The sequence below is a fragment of the Balaenoptera acutorostrata genome, chromosome 3 (genome assembly GCF_949987535.1).
Source record: "Balaenoptera acutorostrata chromosome 3, mBalAcu1.1, whole genome shotgun sequence".
Lineage (NCBI taxonomy): Eukaryota > Metazoa > Chordata > Mammalia > Artiodactyla > Balaenopteridae > Balaenoptera > Balaenoptera acutorostrata.
The window spans coordinates 169,914,759-169,935,127 of record NC_080066.1 but is presented as its reverse complement, the minus strand read 5'-3'; the positions used below and the strand labels follow the sequence as shown (position 1 = coordinate 169,935,127).

Genomic DNA, 20,369 nt, shown 5'->3' with positions numbered 1-20,369 from the left:
ACTCTTCTCATCACAAAGTGTACACAAGGATGCTACTATATTTTAAAGGTCTTGATGTTCTGGAATCACCTAAGTAATAACTGTCCTCGGGCACTTTGTCTGCGCCTGGCTTGAACTCCTTCGCTCTTCAATAGCTTGCTCAATAATCTGCTTGCAAATGATGCAGCAAAAGAATTTCATATATGTCACTGTTAACGACAGTGAGTGCAGATCCTTATTTCAAATAACCTGCTTGATAATTTCTACTGAGCAGGGCTGGCTTCCGGTCAGATTTCATGAAATTACTTTTATCCACATGGGAACACCTGCCAGATGTCCCCCAATATCTGTTCTCTCCTTCTTCCCCAGTATCAGAAACTCCATTTGAGTGCACATGACTGCCCAAAGCAGGGACTACATTTTCCAGACCCACCTCCCCCTTGTAGCTATTCGTGGCCTTGGAACGAAGCTTTGGTCACTGGGATGTAGGAAGAAATAATGGATAGCCTTAAAAGGAGGGGCATATCTTCTGCTCCCTGTCGGCCTACCTAGCTGGAATTCGGGTGTGATGGCTCAAACCTTGGGAGCCACCTTGAAGCAAGAGGGAGAAGCCAGATGCTGAGGCAGCCAAACAACAGGAGGGGAGGAATCTGGGTCCTTCACAGCTGTGTTGCCATCAAATCAGCCCTGGACTCTCCTGTGTTTATTGCTCTCTGTTTTGAGCTTTGTTGTTTTGGGTTTTCTGGCTCTTACTGCTGTACGAAACCCTAATTAACACACCTGGTAACAGGGTTGATGAGGAACTCATGTTAGCAGTCAGAGAAGAGGCAACTCTGCAATTTTCTCTGCAAGCATGTGCTTACACTATTCTTACTACTTTCAATCTGCAGTTTCCTAATGGAAACTGCTTTTAAGCCACTTGCCCATTTTGTCAGAAATAGTTTATAAAGACAACATAATATAATCTTTAAATCTACTTTATCAGGTGTGTGTGAACTGCTACATGGGTCTATAACTTTGAAAACAAACGAAGGAGGGGCCAGCACTGATCAACCCAACTCTACTCTCCAGACAACTCAAGGACCATTTGTAACCCATGTCTGATGAAATACAGACCATGGGAGAACACCAGCATCCATGTTAAATATTAATAAAGCTTCGGGGGGTTTTTTGGTCAATACATAAATACACAAAGAAGTTCTACTTTCTTTCTGCTCCTCTCCACCCCTACTAACAAATGATTTTTCCACCTTCCTAGTATGCAAGCACTCCACCCACTTTAGAGCCCACTGTCAAGGTGTGGATGGACTAATAGCTAACTATAAAATTCTCTCCTGGATCATGACAATATGCTGTGAGATGAAAATGTTCACTAGTGAAAAATAAGCATAAATGAGTGTTCTCCATAAAACTGAAAACTTGTAAAAGCAAATGGTAAATCAAGGGGTGGGTATACATAAAGATTTTGGCACCTTACCTGAATACCTCGAGAACAATCCTTTCCGATAACTTGGGAGCCACCTGCTTAAATGCTTTTTTGAAATCTTCCAGAGTTAAATATCCACGATCTATTTGAAAGCAGAATACATAACATTCATACACTTCTATCAGCCCCATGAACTGCTATTTCAGCCATAACATATGAGTGAGACTTTAATCTATTACTAGGAGAAAAGCAGTAATTTATAATTGATTTTACATATAAGGTAATCTGAGATTGTCTGTCTCATTGGAAGAATTTGAGAATCTAGTAATACTCTCCCTCAGTACAGTCCCAGATGCTCATGAAGGTCTCTTCCAGCCCCATCATTTGCCGATTCCCTGAGTCCCAGGGAAAGGACTAAGGGACAGACACTGCAACAATGGCATTAGGCTTCAAGTCTTTGTGAATTGCCAAAATAATTCATTCTTCAAAATTCACATTTTTTTTTTCTTGCTTGGTATTAGAACTATATTATTATTTAGAGGAAAACCATTACAGAAACCAAAATACTGAACCTGGACTCCACAAGTCTTTCAACCCTGTGTTCTGTGGGGAGGGGGTCTGAAGCTACTCCTCTGGGCCACCCCAGCGTGGGAAAACAATTCCTCCAATTATGTGTGGGTCAAAGGAGGAGTCGGAAAAAAAGGCCTCATGGTCTCCCAAACTTCCATAAGTAGCTCTTCAGCTATATCTCCGCATGGCCAGCCCTTCTGTTGTCCCCATTACATTGCAGGCAAATCATAAGTATTGTACAATTATATAACTGTAGATATTATTTCACCCATCGTAAATGTCAAGAATTTAAGATTGTGATGGAGAAAAAAAATGTACACCAACATCTAAGGTAATAGCTAATGAATATAATAAAATAACCTTCCAAGTATATTATTTTAGTTACTGAGTATATGTTCCCATTCACAGTTCCTTGATAGCCATTTTTTATATCAAAACACTTTAAAGATACTTACAGTGCCTGTCAAAAGCTGTGAAGATGTGTCTTATTTCATTCCGATATAGTTGAGCTTCCTTCTTTTTCCTTACAATGTCTAAAAACTCCTTAAGTAATATCCCTAAAAGTTGGAAAAAACCAATTTACTGTCTTTCTCTTTAAGAAGGAAACAAAACATAAATGGAAAGTGATACTACCACAAACAAATGTTATCTTAATTTTGGTGAGTAGTATTTATTCATAAAGATCTCTAAAGTCGAAAAGACATTTTCTTAAAAAGCTAAGTAGACTCCACATTAGCAATCGACGGCAGAAAGGGTAGACACTTTCGGAGCTCACTGAGCTCTTCCCGGGGATAAAAGATGATGACCTCGAAAAAGTATGACACTCTTCTCTCTGACAGATCTAACAGACAGGCCCGAAACTACTTATAAAATAAGGTCTCATAATTTTCTTTCCTTATGCGTCTTTGATCCCTTTTTTCCTAGCCAGATGTCATTACGACAGGTTTTTTTCCAGCTGGGAGATCGGGGCGAAGAAGTAGTTTCTCAAAAGTCAATACCAATTGCATACCGCAGATAAAAGTGGAGAGAACATTCCATAAACAATAGCGTTGGCACTGTCCCCAGCCTTAGGTACGCCCCATGACTGTTCTGCAGCCTCAGGCTCTGCTTCCTGTGATTCTCATAATAAAAGAGCCCAGCGTGATCATATGAGATTGGATACTGTGCTTACAATGTCTATTAAAATGAATTCTAATGTGATCTTTGTAGTAGGTTTAAAGAGTGCAGCCAAGAATTTAAACATTCTAGTGAACTGAGCCCTAAATATATGAAAAGAGCAGTTCGTTTTTATATGTCAGGATTTCCATTTAAAAATGTATCACTGTTTTAAAAATAGCCCCAAATCACACAATAACCACGTGCTAATTTTTAAGAACTTGCACCCTTTCCAAAAGGGAATATTTTGGTGAGGTATACTGAACTATACACATTTCCCGAAATAGTTCCAATGGTTTTTTAAAAAGTAGAAAATAGTTTTCTTAATTTTCCACAGTTTTCTTATTTGTCGTTAAAGATTTAGAAATTTAAAAAGTCCATCTATCTTTATGTATTTAAACGATTCTCTTACAACTCTTTAGGACCCACTGGGTGCCAGGCACTGCATTAAGCTCTGGGAATAGAGGGGAAAAGAGAACACACACGATTCCAGTGCCAAGGGAGCCACTGGTCTAGTGACGGAGACGGTGATGATACAGGTTCAATTACAAACGTACACATAATTACAAACTGTGGCGTGTGCAACAAGGGGAAAACAGGAGGGTATAAAACACGTCACAGAAATCCTCCTGTAGAGCAGACTCTGGTGAAGGAGAGATCTCACAGAGGAGGTAATATTTAGGCTAAGCCCTAAATGATGAGAAGATACCAACTGGCTAAAGGTGGGAAGAAGAGCATTCCAGGCCGTGGAAAGAGCATGTGCCAAGGCCATGGGGTGGGAAGTGGGAGAAGTGAAAACAGGCCACAGTGGCTCGAATGCGGTGAAGACGGCGTTGGTGAGGTGGGCAGGGGCCCGAACGCACAGCCCCTCGTGGGCCACAGGAAATAATTTGATTTTTATTTCAGTTGCAATAGGAAGTCAATAAAGTTGGAACTGAGAAGTGACATGATCTGATCTAGATTTTGGAAAGATCTCTCTGGCTATTGTTTTGAAAAAGGACTGGGGAGAAAGCAAAATATAAAAAAGGAGACTCGTTAGGATCCTACTGGCAAGAGATGTGGTCACGAGGGTGCGGGCAGTGGGAACGGAGGGCAGTGGAAGGTTCCAGACATACTGCAGAAAAGATGGAGGGTTAGACGTGGTGCATGAGAAAGAAGATGTCAAGAATAAGCCCTAGGTTCTGGCTTGAGTACTAGGTGGTTTGAGGAGTCATTTAAAGAGATGAGAAAGACGAGGGGAAGCAGGATGGGGGCGGTGCTGAGATGGAGTTGCAATTTGGAGATGTTAGCTGTTTGATGCTTTGGAGACAACCAAGAGCAAAAGTCAAGAAAGCAGCAACAGGCGTATCTCCTGGCACCTTCCAGAGTGCTTGGCATGTGCTCAATAAATATACATTGTATGGAATTAGCGTCTGGAGCATTTTCCCCCATGGCAGTGGAGGATGTGGAGCGATGCAGCTCCGTTCTCATCGGGTCCCATGGTAACTATTTGGCCACACGTCTGCCTGAGACACACCGAGGGAAAGGATTGTCTGCTGTCAAATTTTATCCACAGTGTTTAGTAAGATACCTGCTTGTAGGAGGCGTTCCTCACGTTTGTTGAATAAGTAAATTAAAGCATAGGAAGACGTTATTTCTAGTTTTCAGCAAAAAGCATTAAAATGTGTTTTAAATGCTCTTATAACTCTGTAAATTAATGCCAAAAAGTAGGTCCCTATTTATTCACATAGCCAGCAAAATCGTCATTTTAGAAACCCCAATTTCTTAATACCTATGATACAGTAAAAAAACAAACAAAATTCAGAGGAAAAGGAAATGCATGCATAATATTTGCTCTTCATTTAATTGCATCTGATTTCAGGAAACGATAAGAAAAGAAGCACAGTTCCGTGGTTCAATGTGTGATTAAGATTCACAAGAAAAAAAAAGTGCATGAGTGGTGAATGATATATTTTAAACCACATATTCAGAAAACTCATCCGTATTTGGGGCTATAAAGTAGTCAGGTCTTTATTTCATAATCTTGGGGGATAAAAAGCACATGTTCTTTAGTGTTTCCTAGGAGAAAATATATGTGGATTTCAACTATATGTTTATTACCACTTAAAAAGAAGAAACCATCTAATAATACAAATAACTCTAGTTATGTAATCAAGTTCATTCACACTATTTTCCCACAGGCTCGTATACCTTATTTTTTAAAGTCAATATCAAACCACATAAACATATCTCACTGCCCCATCCCCATCCTCTTGTCTTAATCTTCGATGGCAACACATACAAATGCATTCAATACCATGCAAGTCCCTTTTCTAAAAAGGATAGAGAAGTTTCCATTCAGCTGAGCTCTCTCATGTTGTAGTAGTATGATCACTTTCCAAAGCCAAGGCATAAAGGTTTGCTATTCCTACAGCTCTGTAATGCAAACACATTAATGTAAGTTTTATATGTTTTACTGCTGTTTAAATGGCCTAGAAATAGAGTTCCTACTACTAGCTCCACCTGCTGTCACCATATTCAAACCTAAAATTACCACTTCACAAAGACTTTCCATAATTCTACTGCCACCACATTTCATACCCAATGAGAAATGCATTACCTGTGTCCACCCCTGGAGTGAAAGTATGTTCAGAACATTCTAATTCCAAATACGAGGCTGGGTCTTCTCTGTAAACTGTTCTAGTAATGAAAGTTACCTAAACACACTTTGCTGTAGCTACACGTTGGGATCACCACAGGAACCACGTAGACCTATGTGTTTATCTGTGTTCGTTATTAATCTACAGAAGGTGTTCAGAAACTGCCCGGGTAGCTGGACTCTACCAGTAGTTTTCTTACTTTGTTTTAGCTGTAGGAAAGGTTCTTCTTTCTAAATCAGGAACGCCCAGTGTGTAGAGATGAAGGCAAAGCTATTCGGTTTGGAGTGAGGTGGGCTCCTCACCGTTCCCTCTCCAGCAGCGCCTCTAGAAGTGCCCCCCACAGGACACAGGACTGAGGATCATGCCTCAAAGGCCATTGGGGCCAACGATCTTTACGGAATCCTTCCAGACTCTGCAAGTCTGTGCATTTTCCATATCACGGAAAGCACTCCCTTCCATTTTATAAACTACTCTTGGCAAAATGGACTCTTCATGTTCTATAATGAATATATATACTTTTTACTTTCCAATCTACTTAATACATGTGATACAGGTATATCATATAGAGAAGTCTTATCTTTTCCCCCTTTTTTGTTTTTAAGCAATTTCCTAGGAAGGTAATCATCTTTCACCACAGGGGTGGATATATTCAAAAAGTCCAACAAAACTATATAAATTTTTCCTTGAAAGTTGTTTTCTTTTGTTTTGTTTTGTGGCTCACAGTTCTAAGCTTTAGGGTCAGTGCGTAGAGAGAAATCCTCTTGAAAATGTAGTCATCTAGTTTCTGGCTATCGCAGTGAGCTTAAATTAGAAACTGCAATAAACCTGGGAGAATGAAGGAGAAAATAATAAAAATGCCAAGTTTTTTAGACTGGAAGTCTGGTCCTGGATTTAGTAGAAAAGAGAGGGCTCACAGTCATTGGGCCATCTATTAATTTTTCCAGGGATTGAAAATGCCTAAAAATGAGGGCTTAAAAGGATTAAGTGGCCTTTTAAAAGGTATAATGCAAGCCTTTTCTAGTTTGAGAAATAAAATTCAGATAATGACTTTTGGAGACCATGCAGGGAAAAAAAAAAAAAGGATAGAATGTGTTTGCATAAAAAGATTGTAAGGACAGAAGGGCTTTCGTGGCATCAAGAGCAGTGAGTTGTCACAGTAAGATGGGTAAGTAAATTCAGAGGGCTAATATTTTCTTCCAGCTACACGCATAAGAGTAGGGGCAGGAAGAGAAAAGAATCCACCTTAATGGAAGAAAGCAAGTTTTACTCTATCATTGGGAGGGAAATGAGGAAGAGTAAAAACAGGTTACAGTAGAATAGAGAAATCTGAACCAACGAAACCTTATTCCTACCAAACGTGGACGGGAATCGTTATCTTTTTTTATGATGCACATCTGCTGCTCATAACCCTTCAAAGGTTCCTCAGCGTTAGCAGTGCAAAGCGCCGATCCCTTATTCTGGAGTTTAAAGTTTCACTCTTCCTTCCAGGTAAACTGGTCCTTAAATCTCCCCCTCTCCAACTCCCAGCTTCCGTCAGGGCTGCTCGCTGCGGGTCAGCTGGCTTGCAGCGCACCGCACTCCCTGCGGCAGTGGGAGAAGAAAGCACCACTCCGTGGGGGGCCGGGGGTTCCCTTTCCGGCAGGACTTGATACCAACACAGGGACAGCTGAGGAGCACTTTGGGCCTGCAAATCTGAAAGGGGGACCAGCAAGAGGGCGCGCTGTAAAACGGGGGGCAGGGATCTGAGAGAAGAGGGTGAGACGCTTGGGGGTAGGGGGTCTGTAGGAGAAACCCCACAGGGCTAGCATGCAGAAAGAGCCCCTACGGAGGAGGAGAAAGTGCGGACCTGTGATGGAGGGTGAGTGATAAAGCCCCTCCTCTGGACCATGAACAGACACCTCAGCAAAGTCTCCAGGACATGACAGGCAACGTTTGCACGGGCGTGGACCGCGCGGGGAAGTCTAAATTGGCACGGAGCTCTGCATCCACGCTGGCACCAGCAGAGCCCAGGGAGCACCAGGAGCCGGAGGACAAGCTCGCAGCTGGCATCTGCCTTCATTCATTCGCCCTGTTCTCCTCTTTGCTTCTCCACCTTTTGCAAACCCCACCCAGCCTTCCACATCCGGCTCTGGCCCACACCTCGGGCAGGAAGGGAGTGCCGCTCCCTTCGAAACTCTTAGAGGTTTTCTTCTCTATTGTGTTCGTGTGACATCTGGCCATCACAGAAGTGACGATACTTCTTTCATCTTCCCTATCACATATGACATTCTTAAAAAGTGTCTTTAGGTCAGTGTCTCCTAATTCTTTTTTACCCCTACAAGAAAACTTACTCATCATCTTTAAATGGGGAATTAAAATACATTAATTGAGAAGGGAATATCTGTGGGTGATACCACAAAATGGTCCTATGATTTCAAGATAAGTATAATGTGTATGTGTTTCCTGATGATAGAAATGAAGAGGTCAACTGAAATCTGAAGTCAAACAGCAGCCTGCTACACCTGCTATACCGTGGCCTCAGTTCCTTAGGTAGGAGCCCAAAACAACAAAATATACACAAAACAAATACAAAAAATGTGTTTACAATATAACTTAAAAGACTAGAAAACAGACATTTAAATTTAGGAAAAGAATACTTTTATAGTCAACTATCCGGCTCAAAACAACTCAGCCAAGATAGCAATAAATAAAAGCCATTAACCTCATCATTCACAAATTATTTTCCAATTAAACTGACCCTGGATAGCATGACTGAGTCAAACAGTCTATCATCACCACTGTAATGAATCAATCTCTTGATTTTTCCATTGTTTAAAGTTGCAGGTTAAAAGTAAGCTCCTGGAAAGCTTTTTTTTTTCTAAGTATGAAAGTAAAATATGTTCAGTGTGTTGAAAGGGCAACAATATAAAAAAACAGAAAGAAAGGGGAGAAAAAAGCATGATCTAATCACCCAGTGGAAACAAAATTCTGATATACTTTGTTCTGGTTTTTTCCCTCAAGCATATTTTATATAGCTCTGGGATAAAAACACGCAGACAGCTGTGTGAGAATGCAGTGGGGCGATGTGCATTGGGCAGATTAAGCAAAAGTCTTATAAATCTTAGCTGTTGTTATTCATATAAAATGCTCTACGATTTATCCCACAATGAAGTCAAACCATCTGAGATCACACATGGTCTTGCCCTTCATAGAACTGCCCAGACACGTTTGGCATTAAACCACTGGCCTATGCTGAAGAAAGTACAAGAAACGGCCTTACAGACTTCATTCACTACTGTATTTATTGAACAGTTTGTGGACGTCAGTGTCCACTTATTAGTCTCTCCTCCATGAGACATCGTGCGGGAAACATCCCACATCGGGGAAAACTATGTCTCTCTGGAAAAGGAGTTTCTGTGGTGTGGGTGCTGACATCTGCACTTGGTTGTGATTCCCTATTTGATCTGGACACTCAGTAGCTCGGAACCAAATTTGACATCAACCTCTAGCGGCTGCACAGAACCTTGTGATTTGTCTTTTGTGTACTGACCCACTCCTGATTTCAACTCATTCATTAAGTTCCCAGGACAATGAAGACTGGCCTCAGCTCCATCAATATGATCCATGACACTATTAACCTCAAGGGAAGGGTTTATCAAATGGTTGAGAGGGTAAGCTTGGAGATTACACGACTGTGGTCTGCTACTTACTAGCTAGCTGGGCCACCCTGCACAGATTACTTAACCTCTCTAAGCTTCAGGATTGTTTTAACTTATAAAATGGGACAAACCTAACATAGAGTTGTATTAAATTTAACAATCCATGCATAATACTCATCACAGAGTCTGCACATGGTAAACACTCAAGGAATCAAAGCTATAATTATTATCTATAATAATAATAAATACTGTAACACATGTAAAAGTATCTTATAAACCAATAAAGAACCATCAAATGCCAGGATTAAGATTTTTTATTCCTCTCTGGAGCTCAGTTTCCTCATTTTAAAAAAGGAAATATATGACTGTTTTCTAGGCTCTTCTAGTTGCAAACTTCTTTCATTTTCTATAGTTAGAGGAGATATGAAATGTTCTATACCCTTAGAGAACAGAAATAAAACCCTCTAAAATTAGGTAGCAATAGTGTGTATTGGAACCAATGCCAACACTGATCTGCTGCTTCCTTAAACAAGTGGCTTGATTTTTTTTTTTTCTCCCATTAATATAATTCCTTGTTCCTGGTGCCTAAACAGTTTTTGCTGATACTCAAGTGCTTGTTAAGTTACAGGCATTAAAAATGTCATTAACACCTTTTTGCTACTCATTCTGGCTGCCCTCAAATTCTCCCAGTGTGACTTTCCCTGAGACATCCTACTCTTCTAATGGCTTTGTCTTAACTTTTCACTCTTTTTAATTTTCACAAGGAACCTCTACAGAAACGACCCACCTTTTAGAGAGACCTTGGGAAGCAGGGTCTGGGCATCCAGGTTTAGGTACTGTATGAAATGTGTGCATCGTCAGGGCTCTGCCCTGTCAGGCTCAATCCAGGATGTGAGTCTGGACCTTCCCCCAGGAAGCTGGGCAGCAAATGGGCTCTGTGTGGAGGGTCCTTTGGGGTTGCATGCTGGAGATGTGGCACAACCTTGTCTGGATGTAAGAAGAGCTACACCTAGTGGGAGAATTCCCAAGTCACAGCTACTCAGAAGAACTTTGGGAAGTTGATTACCTGAATAAATAGCTCCCAGAAAGCCAAGGCCAACCTTTCAGTTCTTCAAGATCAAAACATTAAGGAGAGAGATAATATATTTGGTAAAATAATCTGTGTATAAACTCTCTTCCTGTAAGAAAAATAACATGTAAATGTGACTCATGTCACTGAAAGGGAGAAAAGAAGGAGCTGGTCTGAAATTGGTTCACTACTAACAGTCCTAATGAAAAAATTTTATGTTAGCAGCATTCAGAGTTCAGCAGTGACTTCTTGCTAAGATGGCTATTTTACTCTTTCCCTGGGATGTCTGTGGTCTTGAGTCTCCCCTTTCAAGGGGACATGAATTGAAGCTAAGTCTACTCCTTTAATCATGAAGAAAGTGATGCTTTGAGAAAGTTAATCTGCTGTTGATATCAGGACCAGAAGAGGAAGGGAAAAGCCTGGAAGCTTGTAGACTAAGGAAACCCCTTTCACAGTAATTTTGGAGCAAGGTACTAAGCACCTACACTTTGATCTCGTTCCTCCAACCCAATCTTCCCTTGAATTTCTCAGATGACTAATTTACTTTGTAACCTTTTGAAATATACTTAAAAATTAAGTATTAGGAAAAGATGCTGTGACAGGAAGCATCCTAATGATCTGATGGGGAAGTGGATGTGAGAGTACCTATAATATCCCTGATATTAAATGCAAGGGACGTGCATACGGGAGCAGGTCCTGGAGCACATCACCAAAGTCGGAAAGCCCTCATAGGGAAGCCTACTTTCAGCATCAAAAACTCCAGTTCTGAAGCAATCCTTAGACTATTATGAATTCGAGAAAATGTCCCATAATAAGGCAGTCTTCCTTATACATAAGAGAACTCAGGTGTGAGATAGGCCACATGAAGGGAATGTAGAGAACCTCGTTCAAAACCTAAAGCTTTAATGTACATCAGAACTAATATTAAAAGGAAGCTCCATGACTGCAAAAATGTGAGAACTGTTTCTTCAGGAAGTCCAAATCCAAGCATTAGAGAACTCAGGAAAGAGAGGAAATGTTTCATGAAATTTACAAAACATCTCCAGCCTCAAGTCAACCCTCTCTCAAACATCAGAAAAAAAGAAAAAGCAGGGGAGGAAACTAACAACGGCATACTTGGAAGATCCTTTTGCCACAGACCAGTCCTCACTTTATATCAGAGCACTCACATTCAAGAGAAACCTTTAGAATGTAATGAAGGTGGGAAAACCTTCTGCCAGAATTTACCCTTCAATGTACATCAAGTGACCCATAGAGAAACCATACGAATGTAACACATGCGTGTAAGTCATATCTTACTAAATGTGATATAATACACATGGGGGGAAAACTCAGGATATTGAATGTGGAAGGTTTTTTCGGAAGTCAACCTTTACATCAGAGAACTCACTACACCTGTAAAGAACGTGGGTAACCTTTCTTCCAGAATAACACCTGTCGGTACATCAAAGAACTGGTTAAGGAAAGAAAACCTTCCGTGTGAAGTCAAATCCCTAATTCAGAACCAAAGAACACACATAAGGGAGAAAATCTCCGGGAATAATGAATTTGAGAGTGCTTTTGGCAAACTACACGTATTTATGTAGAAACGCTACATAAACAAGAGCAGCGTAAGACATGCATCCAGACAGAATCACTCACTGACTCTCAGGGGACTCCTAAAGGAGAGAAACCCTAACAATGCAAAAAATGCAGGAAATCCTTCTGCCAGAAGACAGAAATCTTTATAGACTGGAATATTCACATAGAAACCCAGAGAAAATATGTAAGGAAGGCTTCACCAAGAAGTTGCAACCTAAACTGAACAGCAAAGAAACAACATTTGAATACTTTGAAAGTGTGAAAATTTTTAACATGAAATTTAAAGCCTGGGGAAATTCCATCAAGTTAGGGAGTTATGTCAAAAACACCTTCTCCTAGCAATAATATTGTTTGAAAAGTCATGTTTAATATGTGATACCAAACCTGTATCCAAAAAATAATCTAGTAAACTCTTCTGTAAACCCAAAATTTATACATAAAAAGATTTTTAAAAAGAAAAAAGTCAAGCCAGTCTAAAGGACACAGGAGCCAGCTCAAGGAGGCACTCAATGGCCAAATCTGTGGTAAGTGGAGCACTAAAATAACTAAGTATAGTAATGAATTATAAATCATTAAAAACATACAAATTTATGAGTCCATACTGATAAAAGAGAGATGGACTGATCAATCAAGAAGACGGGAAGTCTCTTGCTTATAGTAAAAATGCCAAGGGCTAACTGAAAGAGGCACTGGGATCATAAAAATCATTACTTTGCAATCATACAGCAAAAACTGGATCAGACAAGAATCACAAATGGATACCAAATCCAGGCGGAAATTGTGATGAGAAGCAGAATATCTGCAACGTCGAACGTGTCTCTCCACAGGCTGCTGATTAGTTGCAAGGGAAGAAAATATAAAGAGAAATAATACAATGGAGAAATCCGACAACGTCTTGACCGGTGATAAAATTAGTATCTACGAGAGACAGACAGACATCGTGTGCCTCCAGATGTGGCGCCCTGAGAGGGACATATCGCCCAAATGGGATTCTGGCTGAGGGTGCTTAACCTCAACCTACTTACAGAGAAACGCCATGCAAACACAAGATGAGGGCTGTTCCTAAAAAAAGGAAACCATGAGGGGTGGGCTATTTCCTCAAAAATAACAATGTTGTAAAAAGGCAAAAAAAAAAAAAAAAAAAAGTCTATAGAAATATCCCAGATTAAAAGAGGCTAAAGAGACATGATACCAAGGACTAATTCCTGTATTAAATGAGGAAAGATGCTAATAAGGACATAATTAGATCAAGTGACAACATTGCAATATAGATGGTAAAGCAGATAAAGACAAGTGTCAATATAAACTTATGATGGGTGTGCTGTGGTTATGAACAGCTCAGCGACAGGATGGAGAAGAGGCAGAAAGTGCAGAAGAGAAGGTAGATGGGGTAAAATATGAACAGTAAGTGAATCTGGCTAAAGGGTATACAGCTATTCTCTGTACTATTTTTATTTTGCAACTTTCCGTAAGCCTTAAATTACATCCCCCCAAAAAGTAATTTTTGAAAAGCCAATTCAGCATGCTCTGGACCCTATCTCCTCAAACAATAGGTAGTTATCTCTCTGTCTCATTTGCCTCTTCCCTCTTCACTAGATCATTCTGCTAAGCTTAGAAACATCTTCTTTGTGTTCCAAAAAAAAGCAAACAAAAGCAAAGCAAACAGCTCTTGATCCACAGCTACTGGACCCACTGAAAGACTTATCTACTCACATTGTCACTTTGCCACTTTCCCTTTATCTTCAAACCACTGCAGCCTGGCCTCTGCTCCCATCACGTAATGACACTGCTCTTCCTAAAATCACCTGACACCCCCGGGTTGCCAGCTCCACGGATCCTCTTCAGTTCTTTTGCTACTTAACCTTTCAACAGCATTGGACACTGTTGACCAAACCTCTTCCTTGGAATAGTCACTTCTCTTGGCTTTTGATCAAATACTCTTGATTTTCCTCTGGCCCCTCTGCCCCTCCTAAGCCTCCTTTGCCGTCTCTTCATCCCCTACTTGACTTTTAATGGTTATAGTTCCTACGGGTCTCAGTCTCTCCCTCAAGGGGTCTCATCCACTCCCATGGCTTCAAAACCATCCAAACGCTGATGACTCTCAAACTTATTTCTGTGGTCCAGATCTTTCCTCTGAATTCCATACTCATACAGCTCAACTGCCTTGACATCATTGACCGAAACCTCTCAAACTCAACATATTCAAAATTGAATTCTTGCACTCCCCAGACCCTAAATCTTCTCCCCCAGTCTTCCCATTTCAGGAAGTGCCACTTCCACTCACTCAGCTGCTTAAGTCAGAAAACCTAGATCATCCGCGGGATGTTGAAATTACCAGCAACATTTTTTCTTTATGCTTTTCAGGGGTTTAAAATTTTCCTACAATAAACATACGCTTATGACTACATTAATTAACTAAAATTAAAAGAACCAAACCTCGTTCTTTTTGGGTAATCAGAAACAAAACAAAGATTTGCTTAAACATAATGCTTTATAGCCTCTATATTTGTTCTTAGCTGTAGTTTCATGAATGTCTAAATAAGAGTACTAAAAATTAACTTTCACATTACCGGAAGTGTTTGGATCTACTGAGGACATCACAGCATCAGCTTCTATCTAGAAAAGAAAGAAGCATAAGATATACAATTTCATCAAATGTTTTCACAGTACAAGTTCTTAATTCCTGGGGTGCGGGGAAGGAATGTATTTTATGAGAAACCAACTTTGTTGAATCCAGCAGACAAGTAACATCACAGAACAGCTATAATAGTCATTTTTCTCTTCTATTAATAAGATACCAGATGCTAATCTACTACAGACTCTAATGGCCCCCAAAACTTTATTGCATTGACCAAAACAGTTTGGTCATATAGATTCAACTTGGCTGTCACATGTACAGCATAACCTAAAAGGTAACATTTCTGTTTTAGACAAATACAAGCAATTGTTACAATGGCCTCTATGGGTTTACTTAAAAATTTTTTCCTGACTGTAATAGTAACATGATGTAGAAAACATGAAAAATATTTTTTAATTATGAAGAAAAACATCTAAAACACCAGCCATCCAGTGAAAACCATTGTTAACATTTAGGCCTAGTACAGCTTTTTTTCCCCCCCTCCATGCATTTTTAAACTATTTGAGAATACACTGTATATTAAGTTTGGGGACCTGCCTTCACTAAATATTAAAACATAAGCATTTTCCCACATGGTTAAGAGAGCTTTATAAACATCATGGAATTAGAACCTTGGCAACATCTGATGTAGCTTCTCCACCTTGGATTCCATGCCTTGCACTTCCCTGGTTCCTCCTGCCCCTCCCAGACAACCAGTTCCCAGTGCATCTTCTTCATGGAGTCCCCGCCGACCCTTAAATGTGGGCACTCCCCCCATGTTCTCCCCTCAGGACACTGCCCTTCACACGCCGCACACTCCTCTTGGGCAATGCCGCCTCAGTCTCATGTTTTGAGCTACCACCTGTGAGGAATCCCTAATCTATCTCTAGCCCTCACCTCTCCACCCAACTTCAGATTCCTACATCTAAGGGAGGTGGCACAATCTGAGAGCAGATCTTTACCACCATCACCTCAACACCCAGCACAGCACTTAAAAAAGGAATGCACTTGGGGTGCTTGTAGCCTCCTCGAACTTAATATGCCCCAATCCGAACTCACTGCCTTTCCCCCAAACCTACTCCTTCTGAATTTTCTTATTTTCTTATCCCTTCAGTCCTGCTGTCACATCACTCTGATACGGCCACCACAGGCAACCGTGAATCACCAAGGCATAACTTCTCCCACCACCACAAAGCGCTCCCAGACACTTCATATCAGAGTCTACCTCCGCTGCTCTAAATGATGCCCAGATTCCTATTAAAGTTACTACAGAATTAGACCCTTCTCCTTGCCCTCCTCCCTTTCTGTTCTTAATCTCTTCTCTATCTTAGTATTTATCAGAGTTTCATAAGTCTCTCTACACTAAACTGTGAACTATTTCAAAGTAGGGTCTATGTTTATTCACCTTTATATTTCTAGCAACTAGCAAGTGCTCCTTTGATTAAATGGGAACACAATAAATTTCATTCTGTAAACATTTTCATGAATGCAGAAGTGATTTATTATTTTAGTGCCTTACTGCTTCATGACCTGCATTCAGTAAATATTTCATTTGCTGAAAAGCAATGTTTAAAAATAAAACCCCAAACCTCAACCCATTGTAAGAGGAAAAATCTGTTAAATTTCACAGAGGGAATACATTAAGCGTCACTTAATAAAACTTCATGATTGTTACAAATGATTGTTAAGTGTATAAGTGATTTGCTATATCAGTATTTCACTGTTTAGCGATCTGCAGTAAACAAGCATTTCCTTTGATTAAAAAATAAAATCCAAAACCTCAACCAAAAGTAAAAATCTGTTAAATTTGATGGTGTGTATGTATGTATGTTACCATATCACTGTACTTGTCTTTAAATTTCTCACTTACATGTTCTAAAATTAAAATCAAGTAAATAGATCCAAAGGTGATAAAGGTAGAATGAGACCAGATATCTTTCCAGCTGAACCTGGGTTAAATTCAATGCTTCAAAAGCTGAGTCCCCTTAGCTGACCTGCTCTGGAATTCCAGCTGAAATGATTGCAGGTTAACAGGAGAGCTGCAATTTCTGGGAGCCAGCCCTGAAGCTCCATAATCAACCTCTCAGTAACTAAGCAACCCCTAGCAGTTGAACCTACCTGGGTGGTTCATGGGACATATTTATATCAACAGAACATATTAACAGTGAAGTTGTAATACACTTAAGCATAATGAAGAACAGAGAAGTGGGACATCACGAGGTCCCTGGCTTTGCAGGGCCTGCAATCTGACAGACAGGTAGAGCCCACTCATAGGGAACAATTGGGCCAAAGCAGTTGCCCAGCCACTTTGTCTAACAACAGCAGGAGGGATGACATTCCAGGCAGAGCCCTGAGTGCTCCCTCTGTTTGATGCCTGCAGTTGAATTTCTTAAACCTGGCCAAGATCTTGCCCCTGATTAATTCCAGTTCAGCAGCTTAACAAGAGGGATCCATCACTAGAATGGATGTAACAGACAAGAGGAGCAGCACAAGGACAGGAGGCATAGGAAACCTGTCCTACTAAAATGGGAGATTCACTGAAGTTCAGCTCAACTCTCCTTAATTAGTGCAACCTTTCCTGGAGAGCAATGCCCAACAAAATTTCAAATGTACCTAGCACTTGTATTTCTAGGAATTTATTCCACAGAGATATATCCACAAGCAGAGATACAGTTATAAGAGAATGCTCACAGCAGCAATATTTGTAGGAATGAAAAATAAGAGAAACAACTGAAATGACCAAAACAAGGAAACTAGCTAAAGAGAATAGTAAGCAACTATTTTTTTAACGTGCTGTGTGTGCTTTTATGTTCTTCTATTGTGAAGTGAAAAAAGCAAGTTAAAATAAAATAGGCATACTATGCACCCACTTTTCAATACAATGCTAGGCGTGTCTGTCAATACATAGGAAATTTTGGGATGATACACAAGAAACTGTTAATAATGGTAACTCCTGAGGAGTGGGACCCTTTAGTAGGGAGGGAGGGGATTTTACACCCAACTTTATACTTTTCTGGACCGTTTTAATTTTTTGACTATGTAAATGCATTCTTTTCATAATTTAAATGGAGCAAATTTTTTTTTTTTAATTTAAGAAAAAAAGAATCCTGCATGTCACTTCCTCTGTGAATTCCTTCTGTTATCAACATCCCACTCCCAGGCTTCCCTCTTGGAACCTCACTAGCATCTCCTACTTAATATTATTAGCAGCCTGATGACTTAGTCTTGACGGATTCTAATTCATTCCTGAGTTGGATTCTTAAGACATAAGTAAAATTCAGCACTGGACACATCTCTGAAATTGCTCAAAAGGCAGCGGTTTGCTTCATAAACATCCTAAGCTAGCCCTCTGCACTTTACTTAGAATCCATCCACTACTGTATTGTCAGCCCAGTCCCCAAATACAAAAGAAAGTTCTACCTTGGAGGGCTTGTATCCAAACAGCATTACAACAGCAACTTTAAAGTTCTCTCTGCTTAGACAGCCTTTGTTTTCTTCATCGCATGCTTTAAATACCTAAAGAACAGCAAATATCTTTAGTTAATAACACAGAAACCGTTTGTTCTATTATTACTAACTCATATTAAGTTTAGACCTCCCAAACCTAAAACTTAGCCAAGAGTAGGGCTGGGAAATGGAATTTCATTATCCTAATTTTAATCCTCAAGAAATCTTAATCTGCTGGGACTTCCCTGGAGAACCAGTGGTTAAGACTCCTAGCTTCCACTGCAGGGGGCACGGGTTCTATCCCTGGTCGGGGAACTAAGATCCCGAATGCTGCCCCCAGGGCCAAAAAGAAAAAGAAATCTTAATGTGTTAAAATGTACCCCCCAAAAAGTGCAAACGACTTAATCGCTGGGTTAATTCCTTTAAACCATTCGGAAAAATTCTACCCAAAATTCAATCCTAGAATTGGGAAGGTGAGGCAAAGGGGCTGGCTTTGAAAGGGGGGAGGAGAGATGGAGATTACAGGTTGTTATACACAGACTATGTCGCGGAGAAAAGAAGGAATTGGAAGTAGAACACTGGACAGGGATCCAGAAGCCTTGCAGCCCTAGCCTCGGTCATTAATCATGACACTTCGGAACGATAGTCCAGCCCTTATCTGTGCAACAAAGCTGAGTGAGAGCCAGGAGGGGGTGACGGAAGTGAAAGTCCCGGGTCAAGTTAAAGTCGGAGACAGCCCTCCGGACACCTACTTCCACCCACTTCTTGTGTTCTGACGGGCTGGCTTCCCACATCCGCGGCCGGGCCCCGGCCTGGGAGAAAAACATCACGACAGTCACACGGGAGCCGGGACGCCTGAACTCGCGACCTCTGCGGCCTACGCCCGGCTTGCAGCGACCGCCCGCCAAGCTCCCCGCACTTCAGGAAGCTGAACTTGGCCGGGTACCTCCAATGTCTTCTCCCATTGGACGGCCTGCGAGCCACTGGCGTTGACCCCGCAGTTCTAGTGGCCAGAGACTTTGTTTAATAATGTTTCCTTGGAACAGCCTATGGCGGAGGGGCTTCCAGGCCCGCCCCCAGCCTTGGCTCCGCCCCTCTCTTTTCCTCTCTCCCCCTTTTAGGAGCCGCGCCACGGTCTTCTCTCCGCCCCTTCCTGCGGGAGTGCCCCCTCAGCCCCTCATGACCCGGAGGGCTTTAGGACCCAGCTGCGGGCATCCCGGAAGGGGAAGGGGCAGGGCCACTCTGCGCGCGCCACGGCCTGGAGCATTTGAAGCGCGCGCAGGCGCGAGTGGCGGCGGAGGAGCGGGGTCCCCGGCGGCTGCGTGTTCTGGGGGCTTCAGGTGAGTGTTTGCAGGCCGCGGGTTCCGGGGCCTCTGGAGCGCGTTCGGCAACTGCCCGCGCTTTTGCTCCTTCCGGCCTGGAGCGCGGGCAACCGGCGTCCGGAGAATTCTTGAGTGCCCCGCGGGACTGGAGGTGGATCCGGAGGGAAGCGGAGCATCTTGTAGAGACACTAGGTAGGGTCCCCTTCTGGGCCTCGGCTTCCTCCAGTAATAGTACCTCTTTGGCGCGAGCAGCTGCTGCTTGAGGAGACCGGAGTCCTGCTGGAGGGGTCCCCCCGCCGCGGATTCTTACTCTGGCTCCTCCACGTAGTAGGCAGATGGCCTGGAGAGTTAGTGCTAGCTAGCATGTTGGGCGCTTACTCTGTGCCAGGCACTTAACCTCTGTGTTTAGTCTCCCCATAAATGGAAACAGTTATGAGTGTGAAATGAGTGTATGCCCAGTAAAGGTGAGCGCACAGAAAAGTTAGCAGCTGTCCCTTCTTACTCAGTGTACCCCGGAATCAGCCCACTTCACTCCATTCCGAGCGCCTTCATGAGCTACCAGAGTCCCTGCGGGAGCCGCCTCACTTCGACTTTTGTCTCCCTCCAAACCATTCTCCATACAGAGTTGTAGGGAACGTAATATTTTTAAAAAGGAGATCGGACCAAGGTACTCCTCTGCTTATTAAAAGGTGCTCCCCTTAAGTGGAGCCTACTGTTCTTAGAATAAAATCCAGGATCTTTAACTTACTCCTGCCCACTCCCTTCATCCTGGACCACCTACCTGTCTTCCTTACCCAAATCTTTCTGTCTGTTTTTGGAGTTACTACAACCTTGTTGTGGTCTTTGCAGGTTGGGTTCCCTCACTGGGAATACTCTTCTTTCCCTCCCCCACTTTTATTTGGCTGATTCCTTTTCATCCTTCAGAG

General features: G+C 41.7%; 2 protein-coding genes across 14 annotated transcripts in view; one reads left to right on the top strand and one right to left on the bottom strand.

The window, feature by feature from the left end:
* The window catches only part of LOC102997911 (EF-hand calcium-binding domain-containing protein 11-like), a 102,271-nt gene extending 83,142 nt beyond the window's left edge, over positions 1–19,129 (bottom strand). For 2 of the 8 annotated variants that reach the window (XM_057542845.1, XM_057542844.1), the window contains exons 1-5: positions 18,874–19,075; positions 18,095–18,190; positions 14,628–14,673; positions 2,431–2,532; positions 1,457–1,547 (exon numbers count right to left, since the gene is read on the bottom strand). In XM_057542845.1, coding sequence (XP_057398828.1) covers positions 1,457–1,547; positions 2,431–2,532; positions 14,628–14,673; positions 18,095–18,190; positions 18,874–18,948 — 410 coding nt within the window. In that variant the 5' untranslated portion in view covers positions 18,949–19,075. Of the gene's footprint in view, positions 1–1,452; positions 1,548–2,430; positions 2,533–14,627; positions 14,674–18,094; positions 18,191–18,873 lie in introns of those variants that run through there. The other 6 variants (XM_057542848.1, XM_057542846.1, XM_057542843.1 and 3 more) reach the window with 5 other exon arrangements.
* A 152-nt stretch (positions 19,130–19,281) lies between these two features.
* LOC102998465 (tyrosyl-DNA phosphodiesterase 1-like) overlaps positions 19,282–20,369 on the top strand; it is an 82,492-nt gene continuing 81,404 nt past the window's right edge. For 5 of the 6 annotated variants that reach the window (XR_009007365.1, XR_009007366.1, XR_009007367.1 and 2 more), the window contains exon 1: positions 19,282–19,461. Coding sequence is in view for 2 of the 6 variants with exons in the window: in XM_057542034.1 (XP_057398017.1) it covers positions 19,301–19,461 (161 nt within the window). In the remaining 4 variants the exon portion in view is untranslated. The other variant, XM_057542035.1, reaches the window with a different exon arrangement.